At 54.1% G+C, this 16650-nt stretch overlaps 1 protein-coding gene across 3 annotated transcripts in view; it reads right to left on the bottom strand.

Moving 5' to 3' along the window:
• Window positions 1–16362, bottom strand: part of WNT7B (Wnt family member 7B) — a 68290-nt gene extending 51928 nt beyond the window's left edge. The window contains exons 1-3 of one of the 3 annotated variants that reach the window (XM_064142821.1): window positions 16326–16362; window positions 5274–5483; window positions 343–569 (exon numbers count right to left, since the gene is read on the bottom strand). In XM_064142821.1, the coding sequence (XP_063998891.1) occupies window positions 343–439 (97 nt within the window). In that variant the 5' untranslated portion in view covers window positions 440–569; window positions 5274–5483; window positions 16326–16362. The remainder of the gene's footprint in view (window positions 1–342; window positions 570–5273; window positions 5484–16325) is intronic. The other 2 variants (XM_064142822.1, XM_064142823.1) reach the window with 2 other exon arrangements.
• Window positions 16363–16650: the final 288 nt, after the last annotated feature.

Genomic DNA, 16650 nt, shown 5'->3' with positions numbered 1-16650 from the left:
GTTACTGTGGCAGCCTCTGAAAGGACAGCAGTTGGACATCCTCCCTCACGGGTCTGATGGCCTCGCCCTTGGATGCCTGTGCAGGCATCTAGGCCACTGCTGTGGAGGAGGTTGCACAGACACAAATGGCTTCATCTGGACACCACTTAAGAGATTTCCTGCCTCTTGCCAGTTACTTTTCAATGAGTGCAAGCACACAGACCCCACCTGTCCTGGGAGCAGCACTGGTGAACTCCAACAGGCAAACACCAGAGGGTTATAAACCTTTGCAGGAGCAGAGGAAAGCCAAAAGAAAACCAGCCCGGGTGTAAGACTTCAGCATCACATCAGAGGCACCCTTACCTACTCGAAGCTCTTGTCCAAAGACTGTTTTCTCTCCCAGTGCAGAGCAATTCCACCTCCCATACCGAAACTGGTACTGGCACTCATTGATTCCCATTTGTGCCCCTTCCCCGATCACAATGATGGCATCAGGGCGGCTCTGGCAGATCGCTCGCTGTCGAGGGGCCAGGCCTGGGATTTTGTTGCAGATGATATTAGCTCCTAAAGCAACCACAGATGACAAAGCTCTGAAAAGGGGGGGGAGGAAAGAAGAAGCAGAAAGACATATTAGAACCACATTGAAGACATTCATTTCTTTTTGCCATGTGCCGCTGCTATGGTGCTGGGCAAAAGGAGGTTGGAAGTTGGGTTCATATCCCTTATGCCAACGTATCCCAACCTTTCTGGTCTGGCAAAAGAGGTTGGAAACCTTACAGTGACCCCAGGTCTGATTGTCTGCCAGAAACAACGATGAAATGGAAGCACAGAATCACAGAACTTCAGGGTTGGAAGGAACCTCCAAAGCTCATCCAGTCCAACCCCCCTGCCAGAGCAGCATCACCTAGAGCAGGTCACACAGCAACACATCCAGGCAGGGTCTGAGTGCCTCCAGAGGAGGAGGCTCCACAGCCTCTCTGGGCAGCCTGCTCCAAGGCTTTGCCACCCTCACAGGGAAAAAGCTTTTCCTTATGTGCAAGTGGAAGCTTCTGTGCTGCAGCTGGCACCCATTGCCCCCTGCCCTGCCACTGGGCATCACTGGGCAGAGCCTGGCTCTGTCCTCCTGCCACTGCCCTTCGCATATGTGAAAACCTCAATGAGGTCACCTCTCAGTGCTCTCTTCTCCCAGCCACAGAGCCAGCTCCTCAGCCTTTCCTCAGAGGGGAGATGCTCTGCTCCCTTCATCATCTTTTACCTTTGTGAGCATTCCCCTGAGGTCCTGCTTGAACTGGACACAGTGTTCCAGACGTGGGCTCAGCAGGGCAGAGTGCAGGGCTCCCTCAGCACCACAACTCTGCATCCTTTCAGCACCCCCGGTAGGGAGGATTCGAGCAGCCCCCCGGGACGCAGGGGTGGCCTTCCTGTGATCTTAGAGCGCCGGCAGCAGGAAGATGCCTTGTGCAAGGCCGCCTGAAGGTGTCAGAGCACAGGGCACTGCCAGCCCGGCGCAGTCCCCGCTTCTCCTCTGAGAAGAGGCTGAAAGAGCCCGGGCCAGCCTCGCCGTGTCTGCCAGGCCACCGGCAGAGGGTCAGCTGAGAAAGGGGGCATCTCTACAGGCATTCTGCACAGCAGAGCAAGAGCCCAGGCTTGCTGGCAGCAGCACCTCCCCGGCTCAGCACACGCAGTGCTTCTCAGAGCGAGCCTCGGGCTCTGCCATCCTCCTGCCTCAGCCCAGGTCTCTGGCACAGAGCAGTTGCTGAAGCATCCTGGAATGCCTCCCTGTCTGGTGACCCATCTCCCTTGCAGCAGGAGCTGCTTCAGACACTGATCCTTCTAGGGAAAGCTGATACTGAAGGAAGCCAGGACAGAGACAGACAGGAGCACTCAGAGCTTGAGTGGATGCCTGACACACATGCACAAGACACAGTGCTGCTGCCCTGGATGCCTAACTGCTATTGACTTGCTTGGGGCCCCACAGCCAATTCACTCATTAAATATCTCTAGACATAAATGTGTATCACACACGCTCAAATAACAGTGCAGGCCAAGGCTGGGAGCAGGACATGAGGAACAGGATCAGGAACAGCATGGCCAGAGAAAGAGAGGGGGAGAGTCCAGCAGACAGACACAAGGATGGCTGGGGGACCTGAGCACCTCTCCTCTGAGGAATGAGAGTCCAATGAAGAGCTGTGAGGATGGGCTGGGCCCAGAGAGCAGTGGTGAGTGGTGCCACTTCCAGCTGGCAGCTGGCACTTAATGGTGTGACCCAGAGATCTGTGCTGGGCACAGTCCTGTTCAATGTCCTTACAGATGATCAGGAGCAGGGCACTGAGTCCAGCAGCAGTGAGTGTGCAGCTGGCACCAAGCTAGGAGCAGTGTGGAGCTGTGGGAGGGTAGCAGAGCCCTGCAGAGGGACCTGGCCAGGCTGCATGGGTGGGCAGAGGCCAAGGGGATGAGACTGAACAAGGCCCAGGGCAGGTTCTGCACTTTGGCCACAACAACCCCAAGCAGCACTACAGGCTGGGGCCAGAGTGGCTGAGAGCAGGCAGGCAGAGAGGGCCCTGGGGGTGCTGGGGGAGAGGAGCTGAAGCTGAGGCAGCAGTGCCCAGGTGGGCAGCAGAGCCAATGGCATCCTGGGCTGGCTCAGGAGCAGTGTGGGCAGCAGGACAAGGGAGGTTCTTGTGCCCCTGTGCTCAGCACTGCTCAGGCCACCCCTGGAGTGCTGTGTCCAGTTGTGGGCAGAGCTAAATCCTGGCACCAAGTGCCACAGCAGTCTTCAAACACTTCCAGGCACCCAGCAACAGAACAAGGGGACACAGACTTGAGCTGTACCAGGGCAAGTTCAGGCTGGATGTTGGAAGGGAGTTCTTCACAGAAAGAGTGTTTGGCACTGGAATGGGCTGCCCAGGGAGGTGGTGGAGTCGCTGTCCCTGGAGATGTTTAAACTGAGTACCCATGGAAGGAGGAGAAAAAGAGTTGAGAGCTGGAGTGGCCATTTAGTCTCCATTTTGCAGTGAGCTTCCACTGCTTCTGACTTCTTCAGTCCCTGTACGGACCTAGCAGAAGGCTGTCTTGCAGCTGTGTCAAATGAGCCCTGCAAAAATATTTTGACTCCTTGAACTTAAGTCTCACCCCCTCATTAGTGGGATAGTAGCAGTGGTGTAATTAACATCCAGCTATCAGCATTCCTGGCAGGGATTGCCCAGGGAGGTGGTTGAGGCCCCATGGCTGGAGGTGTTTGAGGCCAGGCTGGCTGAGGCTGTGTGCAGCCTGCTCTAGGGTAGGGTGTCCCTGGGCATGGCAGGGGGGTTGGCACTGGCTGATCCTTGTGGTCCCTTCCAACCCTGACTGATTCTATGGCTCCTACCCATGCCCAGCCCAGATAAATCCAAACCAGGTTTTGGTGCAGTGTGGATCAGAACTACACCAGAGCAAACGAGCTCCCTCCCCATGAACCATAGGGCAAAGCAGGCTTTGACCTCTCTGGGTTGCACTGTGCTCCTGAGCATGGGGACAGCTCAGCAGCAGAAGTGCTCTCATAACACAGCTGAGAACTAAGAGAAAGGAGGTGACATCACTTCCAGCCTTACCACTTCAGGTGGCTGTGTTGTAAGGAACTGCCTGTGCTGGGGAGGGGGAGGAAAAAGAGCTGCAGGCTGAAATGCAGCCTCTGCTTGTTTAATTTCTGGGCCAGATTCTATGCTCAAGGGGCACAAGGAGTTAAGACTAAGAGTCCAAATCATGGAGTGCCTCTGAACTTGCTAGGAGTGGTGGATTTCCCACAGACTGTGGTATGAAACTTCCTATCCAGCAGCACTCTAAAGGAGCAGCTTCAGAACTAAGCCAGCATTTACATCTTTAGACCAACTCCTGAGTGTTTCTTCGCTGGGTAAGAAAAACCCAAGTGCCTGATTTTATGGGATTACCACTCTGTTATTCCATCAAAGTGAATCCTTCAACCCCAGTTTCTCTAGTTCACACACAAGGGATTTGTGCCACATCCTCCAGCTTTGCTAGCTTAGCCCATAGGGTCCAGGATGAAGGTTTCCCATCACGGCGAAACAGAGGCGGGCATGGGAAATAACCCTGCTGCAAAACTAAATGGGCTGGAAGCTGAAAGCCCAAAGTACCCCTGAGAGCTGAGTTTGGGGGTTCTTTGGCTGCTTACTCCCCAGAATGGCTCCATTTTTGTTGGTTGGGTTGGGGTTCTTTTTGGTCCAAATTGTTCACCCAGGCCTAATGACCACTGAACAGCCGAGCAGGCGCTGCACATGAGATAGGATTAGGAGGTCATGGGTTCAGCCTGTGAGCAGGACCACTCACCCCTGTCACACATCTACTCACTTGGCAGACAATTCCTTGTGATGAGCTGGCCACCCATTTGGAGGGTCAGTGGGGATCTTGGAAGTCTGACCATGAGACACAAACTGCTTTTCTGTGCGGGGAAGCTCACCCCAGGGACACCCAGAAGAAGGCAGCCAAAGCACACTTCATGCTGCTGACAATTCGTCCTCCCCAGGGCTCCTCCTGTGGTGATCCCCCAGCTCAGCTGCTTTTATCCTGACTTTTAGGGTGTTCTAAAAAGCACTTAGAGGAAGCTGGAGTTGGGGGGGGGGAAGAACCAGCCTTTCTGTTGAGGGAAAAAGGAGTTGCAGTGAGGGAACACTACACAGATTCCTTCAGTGACTTCAACAGGGAGAATGTTTTGAATGCTTTCACCAGCAGGTATTATAAAACAATACCTTAATGCCATGTCTTAAAGTCTACTTCAGAACTCTCTTTAAGCATCCTGTTTGCTATGCTTCAAAGCTCCCTGTCACCAGAAAGCACAGAAGGAGGGGGGAAGAAAGCCACACCAACCCATAGCATTCCTTCTGTCAGACAGAAAACACCAGAGTAGGAAAAACCAGCCCTTTGGGGGCTGCTGTGTAGTGTTTGGGGAGCTAGAGCTTCGTGCAGCATCTGATAACAGACCCATGTGGTGCCTGATCCAGCTAATGCAAGCCAAGCATCGCAAGCCAACTGCCCACAGCCAAGGAGGATCAGCCTCTTTGTTGCAGAGCAGAACAATGTCACCTCATGCTAACCCCAAATCCAGGTCCTCTGGAGACAGCAAATGCCTCACTCGCAGTGAAGAGAGCCGGGGAGAGAGGGTGACGCACATCCGACAGCTTGATGCTGCCTCCCAGAGCTGAAACAGGAGGGTTTGATCTCCCGGGGGGTGAAAATAATCCCTGGGCTTTTCTCCTCCTTGAATCAGAGAGATGGTGGAAAAATCAGATAATTACACTCACTTGTGTCAAATTCCTGTAAGCATTAACTCTGCATTGTCTTCTCCTCTCTGTTTACACAGTTCTGCGTTTGCCTTGCACAACCACCCCAGGAGTTTTTCCTTCTCCTCTGGCAAAGCTGGGGGCAAGAAACTTGCTGATTGCTTGAGAAAATGTGATAGCATTTCCTGCTGGATGGCTGCTGTTCTCCAGCTAGGAACTCACTTATCCTACCTAGGAGTTTAGAGCAGAGAATCAGGCAGGGCTGGAAGGAACCCCAAGGAGCAGCCAGTTCCAACCCCCTGCCATGCCCAGGGACACCCTACCCTAGAGCAGGCTGCACACAGCCTCAGCCAGCCTGGCCTCAAACACCTCCAGCCATGGGGCCTCAACCACCTCCCTGGGCAACCCATTCCAGCCTCTCACCACTCTCCTGCTCAACAACTTCCTTCTCACATCCAGTCTCACTCTCCCCACCTCCAGCCTTGCTCCATCCCCCCCCCAGGCCTGCCACTCCCTCACAGCCTCAAAAGTCCCTCTCCAGCTTTTCTGGAGCCCCCTCCAGATCCTGGAAGGCCACAAGAAGGTCACCTGGGAGCCTCCTCTGCTGCAGCCTGCACAGCCCCAACTCTTTCAGGCTGTGCTCACAGCAGAGCTGCTGCAGCCTCTGAGCATCCTCCTGGCCCTGCTCTGGACGTGCTCTGCAGACACCCAACAGCCATGGTGTGATGAAGCCTCCCAACCAATGCTGCTCTGGAGAGAATTTGAGCTGATCACCACGAAGCAGGAACGTGCACAGTGAACAAGGAGAAAGCAAGACAGAGCAATTCCTCCCCAAGGGAGCACATCTACCCTGTGCACTAAGGGAAGGAGAAGGTCCTGGGAGGGAAGAGAACGTTTGAATTACTGTTGAGCTGCAGTCTGCATCACCACACACACACAGAAGGCAGGTGGATCACAGAATGTCAGGGGCTGGAAGGGACCTCAAAAGCTCATCCAGTCCAACCCCCCAGCGGAGCAGGATCATTGATACCAGGGCACACAGGAATGCATCCAGGCAGGTCTTGAATACCTCCAGAGAGGCAGACTCCAATTAAAGTTCCAGTGTCAGTCCTCATTCTGGCATTGCTTAACATAAAAGTGCTCCACTTCATGGCCTTAAAATGTTAGTGCAGATTTGCTTTCTATCAGTTAGCATTGGAAACCACTGCAAGCAATCACAGTCTTTGCTGCAGCACCTCCAGGCACAGCCACTCCACCACCTCCCTGGGCAGCCCATTCCAGTGCCAATCACTCTCTCTGACAACAACTTCCTAACAACATCCAGCCTAGACCTGCTCTGGCACAGCTTCAGCCTCTGGCCCCTTCTTCTGTTGCTGCTTGCCTGGCAGCAGAGCCCAACCCCACCTGGCTACAGCCTCCCTGCAGGCAGCTGCAGGCAGCAATGAGCTCTGCCCTGAGCCTCCTCTGCTGCAGGCTGCACCCCCCCAGCTCCCTCAGCCTCTCCTCACAGGGCTCTGCTCCAGGCCCCGCCCCAGCCTTGCTGCCCTGCTCCAAACACCTTCCAGCACCTCAACATCTCTCTGCAATGGAGCAGCCCAGAACTGGACACAGCACTGCAGGGGTGGCCTGAGCAGTGCTGAGCACAGGGGCACAAGAACCTCCCTTGTCCTGCTGCCCACACTGCTCCTGAGCCAGCCCAGGATGCCATTGGCTCTGCTGCCCACCTGGGCACTGCTGCCTCAGCTTCAGCTCCTCTCCCCCAGCACCCCCAGGGCCCTCTCTGCCTGCCTGCTCTCAGCCACTCTGGCCCCAGCCCCAAGTGCTGCTTGGGGTTGTTGTGGCCAAAGTGCAGAACCTGCCCTTGGCCTTGTTCAGTCTCATCCCCTTGGCCTCTGCCCACCCATGCAGCCTGGCCAGGTCCCTCTGCAGGGCTCTGCTACCCTCCCACAGCTCCACAGCTGCTCCTAGCTTGGTGCCAGCTGCAAACTCACTGCTGCTGGACTCAGTGCCCTGCTCCAGATCAGCAATAAAGAAGGGAGTTTGTTTTGCACCATTCATGCATTCTGGCTCCTCTTTGCAGGAGCTCAGCAGGACAAACCAGGCAGAATCTTTCCAGTGAAGCTGATCAGCTGATCTCACTGTCCACAGCACAGAACTGCTGCTAATCCAGATTCCATCCTGCCATGCCCTGCAATACCCCCTCCTTTGTGCTCACAGCCCTCTTATCTCTTCCTCCTCCACTCACATCTTCTTTGGTCCTTCTAACCATGGGAAAGAGTTTTCATTCACTTCTGAGAGCCTGTGGTTGCTAAAACCTCTTTGGCATTCATGATAAATTTTGGTATCTATAGGACTGGATTGACTCACACAGCAAGCAAACCCTCTGCTCTTTCATGGTATTTGCCTTCCACCCACACTCTCTCTACCTTCCCAGATTTGAGCTCACTTCTCTTTCTCTCTGTCCCTCCCTGTGACTCACTCTTGCTGCCTGAATGCCCCAAGCACACTTTGACAGCCCAGGAGATTGTGCTACCTCTCCACAAACTGCTGCTGAATCCTGTCCCAGAAGTAGAATTACAGAATGATTTGATTTGGAAAGGACCTCCAAAGGTCATCTAGTCCAACCCTCCTGCAGTCAGCAGAGGCATCCTCAACTAAATTAGGTTGCCCAGGGCCCTGTTAAGCCTCACCTTGGATATTGAGAGTTGGGGCTGTTCAGCCTGGAGAAGGGAAGGATTGGAGGAGACCTCAGAGTGGCCTTCCAGTATCTAAAGGGGGCTACAGGAAGGCTGGGGAGGGACTATTGGCAAGGACTTGTAACAACAGGATGAGGAGGAATGGGTTTGAACTGGCGGAGAGGAGATTTCATGTAGATGTTAGGAAGCAGTTCTTTGCAGTGAGGGTGGTGAGACACTGGCACAGGTTGCCCAGGGAGGTTGTGGAGCACAGAATCACCCAATGTGATCTTTAATCATCTTCTATCACATTGGGTGACTCTGTGCTCCACAATCTCCCTGGAGGTGTTCAGGACCAGGTTGGATGAGGCCTTGAGCAACTTGTTCCCTGCCTATGGCATGGGGTTGGAACTGGCTGAACTTTGAGGTCCCTTCCAACCTAAACCCTGCTGTGATTTCCAGGGATGGGCACTCGTTCACCTCCCTGGGCAACCTGTTCCAGTTCTCTACCACCCTCATGGTATAAAACCACCACCAAACAGGTTTGCTCTGCCTGCTACTCAGCTGTACATTGACCATGGCACTGGTAGCCTTGTGATAAAGGCTGGGAAGTTGTTTCACTCGAGGAACAATGGTGTGTATTGGTCTAAGTGGGTACTCCACCCTCAAAGAAAGTTTGCTGTCCATCAGTGCTGTTATTTATAGAATCCAGCAGGTTGGCAGAGCCCTCCAAGCTCACCCAGCCCTGTCCAGTCACCCAGACCATGGCACTAAGTGCCCCAGCCAGGCTTGGCTGCAACACCTCCAGGCACAGAGACTCCACCACCTCCCTGGGCAGCCCATTCCAATGCCAATCACTCTCTCTGCCAACAACTTCCTCCTCATATCCAGCCTAGACCTGCCCTGGCACAGCTTCAGCCTCTGGCCCCTTCTTCTGCTGCTGGTTGCCTGGCAGAAGGGGGCAAGGCTTCAAACTAGAGAAGAGCAGATCTAGATTGGACATTAGGAACAGGTTCTTTAGGATGGGGGTGGTGCAACACTGGAACAGGTTGCCCAGGGAGATGCTTGTAGCCCTACCCCTGGAGGTATTCAAGGTGAGGCCCAACAGGGCAACCTGATCTAGTTGAGAGTACCCCTGCTGACTGCAGAGGGGGTTGGACTAGATGACCTTTGGAGGTCCTTTCTGACCCAAAGAATTCTATGTGTCTGTGTCTGGTAACCTTTTCCACTGGGCCCATTTTCTGTGCTGTTGACAGTGCTGCCAGAGGTGCCTGGGTTAGGCCACCAGGTGCCCCAGGTTCCCCCCAGCATCCAGGAAAAGAGCTGGCCGCCTCCCAGGATGAGTCAGAAGAGAGGTAATTACCCCCTGGACTTGCCAGTTCCTCCATTCAGCAGGAGCAGCACCTGGGGAGACCAAGCTCCCAGCTTGAGAGCCTTTCCTCATTGCCCAAGTCTGCTTGTAGGAATCCACCTCTGCGTGTTGCTGCAAACAAGCCTTCAGAGGGATTGCAACACCCCAGCTGCCTCTCACAGCTCCTTTTGTTCTGCCCTTTGTTTACCTCTTAGCGGGGAGCAATTGCGGTTTCCACAGGTTGGCTTTTTCAAAGGGAAAAGCCTGCACACAAACCTCCTCCAGCTGACTGAGAGCAGCCCTGGATGTGAGCACACTCAGGCCAACTTTCTGCCACTCTGCAGCCAGCCAGCTCTGAGCAGCCACTCTGGTGTGCCACAGCTGTAACAAGAGCTGCCAAGTATCAGCAGAGTCTGTGGCATCTGCCATCCTTCGGGGCCACTTGTTAATGCTTGCTGTGCATTGTCAGCCTCTCCTGGCCCTCATCCAAGCCCCTGGGAAAGCAGGAGGATGCTTTTTCACTAGATCATTCGGGCTGGAAGCCAGCTCTTGTAGCCAACAAGAGTACCTGGCACCTTCCTTGGCATGTGGCAGACAGGTGGGCTTCAGATGCTTCATGAGAAAGAGATCAACAGAACAAGGGGACACAGCCTGAAGCTGTGCCAGGGCAGGTCTAGGCTGGATATGAGGAGGAAGTTGTTGGCAGAGAGAGTGATTGGCATTGGAATGGGCTGCCCAGGGAGGTGGTGGAGTGGCTGTGGCTGGAGGTGTTGCAGCCAAGCCTGGCTGGGGCACTTAGTGCCATGGCCTGGGTGCTAGGTTGGGCTGGATGAGCTTGGAGGGCTCTGCCAACCTGCTGGATTCTATGATCTGAGCTACTAGAGTGAGGTGCCAGTGTGTCAAAGATGAGGACCCATTTGGTGCAGTTACAGCTTCCAGTGTCAGGTGTTTTTGGTGCTGCTGGTGGCACACTGATCTTCACTCACTGGCCTGGGGATGGCTGCTCGTGACACTGGGGGTTCAACAAGTGACACTGAGAGTCTCTCAACACCAAGCTCTTCTCTACCTGCTTCATACAGCATTCTGCACTGGAGCACCTGGTCTGACAAGCAAGTTCAGACTGGCACTGCCACCCATAGCTTTTGACATTTATGCAGCTAGCAGAAGTGGTAGCATTCATGTGCTCTCACAGGAGACTGTTCCCTCCTCCTCACTCCCCCTGCAACCTCCACACCCTCCCTTTCAATCAGCTGCATCTCAGACTGGAAGGGCACTAGACTAATTCGACTCACTCCACTGAAACAAATGATTTTAGCAAACAAAAGTGACCTAAGAAAAGGCCATTTGAGCCTACAACAGCTTCTGAGGACATCAAAGAAACTAATGTCCTCTGTAGAGGAAACCAGGGTCACTACCAGCACTCCTCTGTGTGACCTTAGTGCTCCTGTCCTGCACAGGACCCTGCCTGTGCACACATTTTTCCTTTTCCTTCTCTGTTAGGGCAGGAGATGGGAAGTAGATCATAGAATAGAACTGGATCACAGAATGAACCAGGTTGGAAGAGAGCTCCAAGCTCATCCAGTCCAACCTAGCACCCAGCCCTGCCCAAGCAACCAGACCATGGCACTAAGTGCCCCAGCCAGGCTTGGCTGCAACACCTCCAGCCACAGCAGCTCCACCACCTCCCTGGGCAGCCCATTCCAATGCCAATCACTCTCTCTGACAACAACTTCCTAACAACAGCCAGCATACACCTGCCCTGGCACAGCTTCAGACTCTGTCCCCTTCTTCTGTTGCTGGCTGCCTAGCAGCAGAGCCCAACCCCACCTGGCTACACCCTCCCTGCAGGCAGCTGCAGGCAGCAATGAGCTCTGCCCTGAGCTTCCTCTGCTGCAGGCTGCACACCCCCAGCTCCCTCAGCCTCTCCTCACAGGGCTCTGCTCCAGGCCCCTCCCCAGCCTTGCTGCCCTGCTCCAAACACCTTCCAGCACCTCAACATCTCTCTGCAAAGGAGCAGCCCAGAACTGGACACAGCACTGCAGGGGTGGCCTGAGCAGTGCTGAGCACAGGGGCACAAGAACCTCCCTTGTCCTGCTGCCCACATGATGAACTCCAGTGACGTTCATGAGTGGCCCTGCTAGAAGCCACTTTGTGCAGGCAGCTGTAGGGCAAAGGTCCAGCTTAAAGAAGTAAATAAATAGCAAAATTTAGATTGGCAATGAATGGAGGAGGACAATGCTGGGGAGGAAGTGAATGTCCCTAGAGCAGAGCTGGGTAAGACCAAACAAAAAGGGACATGCCACATCCCTGCATGTGGGGCGATGAGGCAGCCAGGAGTACAGCTCTGTGAGAAGAGGCACTGGGAGGAGAGGCAGTGCTGGGCACATAACCAGGGCAGGTGTGGATCTTCAGGCAGATGTATGGACACAAGCAGACATGTGAGTGAATCTCCTCCACACCTTCAGGAAAGGTCATCACCTTCAGTACATCATGGAATCAGTCAGGGCTGGAAGGGAGCACAAGGAGCAGCCAGTTCCAACCCCCCTGCCATGCCCAGGGACACCCTACCCTAGAGCAGGCTGCACACAGCCTCAGCCAGCCTGGTCTCAAACACCTCCAGCCATGGGGTCTCAACCACCTCCCTGGGCAACCCATTCCAGCCTCTCACCACTCTCCTGCTCAACAACTTCCTCCTCACCTCTAGGCTGAACCTAATCACCTCCACCTTTGCTCTATTCCCCCCAGGCCTGGCACTCTCTGACATCCTCAAAAGTCCCTCCCCAGCATTTTTGTAGGCCTCTTTTCAGATGCTGGCAGGCCACAAGAAGGTGCCCTGGGAGCCTCCTCTGCTCCAGACTGCACAGCCCCAACTCTTTCAGGCTGTGCTCACAGCAGAGCTGCTGCAGCCTCTGAGCATCAAATCTTTAACAGCAGCAGGGATGACAGCAGAGACAGGTAATACAAAGGAAGCCTCTCCAGCACCCAGGCTTCCCAAAGAGCTGCAAGCCACATTTCCATCCCAGGAGCAGTCAGATTTCCTAAGGAGCTCCTATCTCCTTTAGGCATCTACACCATGTTCCATACTGAGCATGTGCCAGGTGCAGGCTGGTCCCGTTCCCTTTGGATGATTGCAGGCTCCGAGCTCACTTGTGTTAAACAGCCATGCCAGCTGTCCAAGAGCAAACTAACCAGCCCTTGGTCTGGGGAACAACAACAACATAAAGAGTAACTGGGAACAGCCTGGTGAAGCAACCTCCCACCCGAGGGACCATGCTGTGACCCAAGCATGCACGTCACTGGTGGCTGCCGACGACACTCAGCCTGCTGACGCTCGCCCCGTGGAGCACACCAGGCTTGGGCTTTCCACGGGCCCTTAAGAGTGTGTGGAAAGGTTCAAACACACAGATGTTCCCACTGAGCTCCACACAGCACCAGTGGGATACTCCCAGGCTTAAGTACTTTGGTGGAATTAGGCCACAAAACGTCAGCTGAAGCAAGGCAGGCAGGAACCCAAGACAACAGATTGCTTTGTTCAGCACGCAGGCTGATAGCACTGTGGTGGCATCAGCTGGTGAGCCACAGAGATGCCTCCTGAGTTACTTATCCAGCACCTCTCCCACTCCCAGTCCATTAACAGGAGCTTGCTGGAGTCCCTTCTGAAGCTCCAAAACCAAGCAGCAGTTATAAAGCCACGAGCATGTCAATAAACCTATTTCCCCCCTAGAATCAGCTCTCCCTACGCCAGCGACGCATCGCTCAGCCTTGCGTCATTGACAGGCTTCGTGGGTAAGGGCTTAGAAGAGAGGCTGAAAGCATTGGGGCCCCTCCACTTCAGAAAGATGTTGAGGTGCTGGAAGGTGTTTGGGGAAGGGCAGCAAGGCTGGGGAGGGGCCTGGAGCACAGCCCTGTGAGGAGAGGCTGAGGGTGTTTAGCCTGCAGCAGAGGAGGCTCAGGGCAGAGCTCATTGCTGCCTGCAGGGAGGTTGTAGCCAGGTGGGGTTGGGCTCTGCTGCCAGTCAACCAAGGACAGAACGAGAGGAGACAGCCTGAAGCTGCACCAGGGCAGGTTCTAGCTGGATGTTAGGAAGAAGTTCTTCACAGCAAGAGTGATTGGCATTGGAATGGGCTGCCCAGGGAGGTGGAGTCACCATCCCTGGAGGTGTTTAACAGGAGGCTAGAGGAGGCACTTAGTGCCATGGGTTAATTAGAAGGTGTCAGGTTGGGCTTGATCTCAAAGGTCTTTGCCGACCTGGTTAATTCTGTGATTGTGTGACTGTGTTCAGCCTGGAAAAGAGCAGGTTCCAGGGAGACCTTAGAGCTGCACTTGCCTCTGCAGGTAAACAGGCAGGCTGGGAAAGGACTGCTTAGAGGGGCTCACAGCAGCAGGAAGGGGGGCAATGGTTTTAAACTGGAGCAGGGAAAATTGAGCTTGGACATCAGGAGGAAGAGTGGTGAGATACTGGAATAGGCTGCCCAGGGATGTGGTTGAGGCCTCTTCCCTGCAGACATTCAAGACCAGACTTGACTTGACCCCAGGCAGCCTGATCTAGTTGGAGATGTCCCTGCTCACTGCAGGGAGGTTGGACAAGATGACCTTTGAGGGTCCCTTCCCACCTGACGCAATCTGTGATGGGACTATGCTGTACCACTGAGCAGCCAGGAACTGTCTCCTGTCCCCCTCTAGGTCTTTTCTGACCACACTTACTGACTCCTTGGCAGTCCACACTTTGATGTAGATAGTGGCCTCCAGCTGTCTAAACAGCACTTGTGACACATCCTTATTCACCCCATGGGAGGCTTCTCACACATACAAAATACAGTTGCGTTGTCTCCTGGTTGCAAATATCTACACCAGGCAATGAAACACCACTCTGGCATCAAAGGGAGGGCACACAATGCTGAACTTTCATTTCCAGACCCAGACCAACTGGCAAGTCATGAGGGCAGTGTCAGCTGAAGGGACTTTGCACAGTCAGATGCTTGCACAACTCAGCGATGCTGGTGCTGTACTACAGACAGGTCCCTGAACTCTCAGTGTTCAATTAGAGCTACCTGGGAGGTAGCTGTGAGCAGCAGTCAGTCACAATGATAAGGTTTGGAACTTTGTTTCAAGGATATGTATTTCTAAGTAGGTTGAGAACAAATCCTTGTTCTGTGCAGGGCATTACACAAGAGTATGGAAAGCAGACACTAGTGGGCATCACTCTGGGCACTGCCTGGCTGCAATCAGCCTGCAGCAGAGGAGGCTCAGGGCAGAGCTCATTGCTGCCTGCAGCTGCCTGCAGGGAGGCTGTAGCCAGGTGGGGTTGGGCTCTGCTGCCAGGCAGGCAGCAACAGAACAAGGGAACAGAGGCTGAAGCTGTGCCAGGGCAGGTCTAGGCTGGATGTTAGGAGGAAGTTGTTGTCAGAGAGAGTGATTGGCACTGGAATGGGCTGCCCAGGGAGGTGGTGGAGTCTTTGTGCCTGGAGGTGTTGCAGCCAAGCCTGTCTGGGGCACTTAGTGCCATGGTCTGGGTGACCTTGGAGCTCTCTTCCAACCTGCTTGATTCTATGATCACAGAACCAATTTGGTTGGAAAAGACCTTTAAGATCACTGAGTGCAACCATCAACCTAACACCACCATGGCCATTACACCACTTCCCAAAGTGCCACATCTACATGTGTTTTGAACACCTCCAGGGATGGTGATGCCACCACCTCCGTGGGCAGCCTGTTCCAATGCTTGGCCACTCTTTATGTAAAGAAATTTTACTTCTTCAGCCTGGAGAAGAGAAGGCTTGGAGAAGACCTTATAGTGGCCTTCCAATGTCTGAAGGGGGCTGCAGGATGGCTGGGGAGGGACTATTGACAAGGTCTTGTCATGACAGAATGAGGAGGAATGGGTTTGAACTGGCAGAGGGGAGATTGAAACTAGATGTTAGAAAAGGGTTCTTGACAGTGAGGGTGGTGAGACACTGGCACAGGTTGCCCAGGGAGGTTGTGGAGCACAGAATCACCCAATGTGATCTTTGATTTGGGTGATTCTGTGCCCCACAACCTCCCTGGAGGTGTTCAAGGCCAGATTGGATGAGGTCTTGAGTGACCTGTTCTAGTGGGAGGTGTCCCTGCCTATGGCAGGGGGTTGGCACTGGCTGATCCTTGAGGTCCCTTCCAACCCAAACCATTCTATGATATCCAATTCAAACCTCTCCCAGAACAACCTGAGGCCCTTTCCCCTTGTTCTACCACCAGTTACTTGGGAGAAGAGACCAAAAGCCACTTCATTCCTTTTAACTACCTGAAAGGAGATTGTAATTTGGTCTGCCCTCAGCCTCTTCCTCTCCATAAATTGTGCCCAGCTTGCAGGAGCACCCATGGGGTCTGCCAGTGCCACGTGTGGGGCTCCAAGAAAGGCATCTCTGGGCTGCACAGTGACAAAGGCAAGGAGGCTTTGCTGGCAACACTTTGCACATACACTGGCAGGCTACCACACAGATAGTAACTGAGCCCACTCCACTGACCTGCCTTGCTCACTGTTTGGAAGCCACAGCACCCATCCCTAGCCTGAGTAATTTCCTAGCTAGGGCCTTAGCCTTTCAGTGTAGCCACGAGTGTGACTTTGCCCTTCCCCTCAGCTGCAAGGGGTCTGACACAGCAGCTCAGAGAGAGCCCTCAGCTGCACAGCTCACACCACAGACCTGCTTCCCCTGACACCAACAGTTTGCTTCACCTTTTCACTGTTGATAACCTCACCAAAACTCTTCTTAGGCAACGTGCTCGTGGCTCACTTCTGGTTGAAGCAGTAGCCAAGAGGGATGCAGCATGGAGAAGGCTCCTCGGAGCCATCCTTAGGTGTGGGGCTCAAAGGAAGGAATGGAAGCTCTGCACCTTTGCATAACATGAGCAGAAAGAAGCAGCCAAACATAAAGGAGCTCAGCAGGCCCAGCCAGCACCCCTGGGCAAAGTTGAAGTTATCATCAAGCCTATCCCTGTCCAACCGGGGGGCCACCAGGCCCCCCGGCCTTTAGAGCCCACTCCCATTCACCCAGTGCACACCATGGTACTCACCAGTGATGCCAGGGAGGAGGACCCCTCTGCCCAGATGGGCAAACTTGGAGCTGCTGCCTCTCCTGGGGCAGGTTAAATAGGGGAGTGGGCAAGGAGAGCAAAGTGGTTACACCTGGGGTGGGAGGAGGCTCCAACAGAACCCAGGTGCTGTGAGTTTGGGAGAATGCAGGGTAGAGTGGGAAAGGGGCAGGTATGGTGGGGAAGGACAGCTGGTGCTGAAAGGAGGGAGATGGAGAGGAAAGGGATGGAGATGGAGAGGAAAAGAGGAAGATGGGAGAAAAGGAAGGAGATAGAGAGGAAGGGAGAAAAATAGGGGGAAAGAGGA

The sequence above is a fragment of the Pogoniulus pusillus genome, chromosome 4 (assembly GCF_015220805.1).
Source record: "Pogoniulus pusillus isolate bPogPus1 chromosome 4, bPogPus1.pri, whole genome shotgun sequence".
Taxonomy (NCBI): domain Eukaryota; kingdom Metazoa; phylum Chordata; class Aves; order Piciformes; family Lybiidae; genus Pogoniulus; species Pogoniulus pusillus.
Note: the sequence above shows the minus strand (reverse complement) of the source record. Positions and strands in the feature narration are given on the sequence as shown.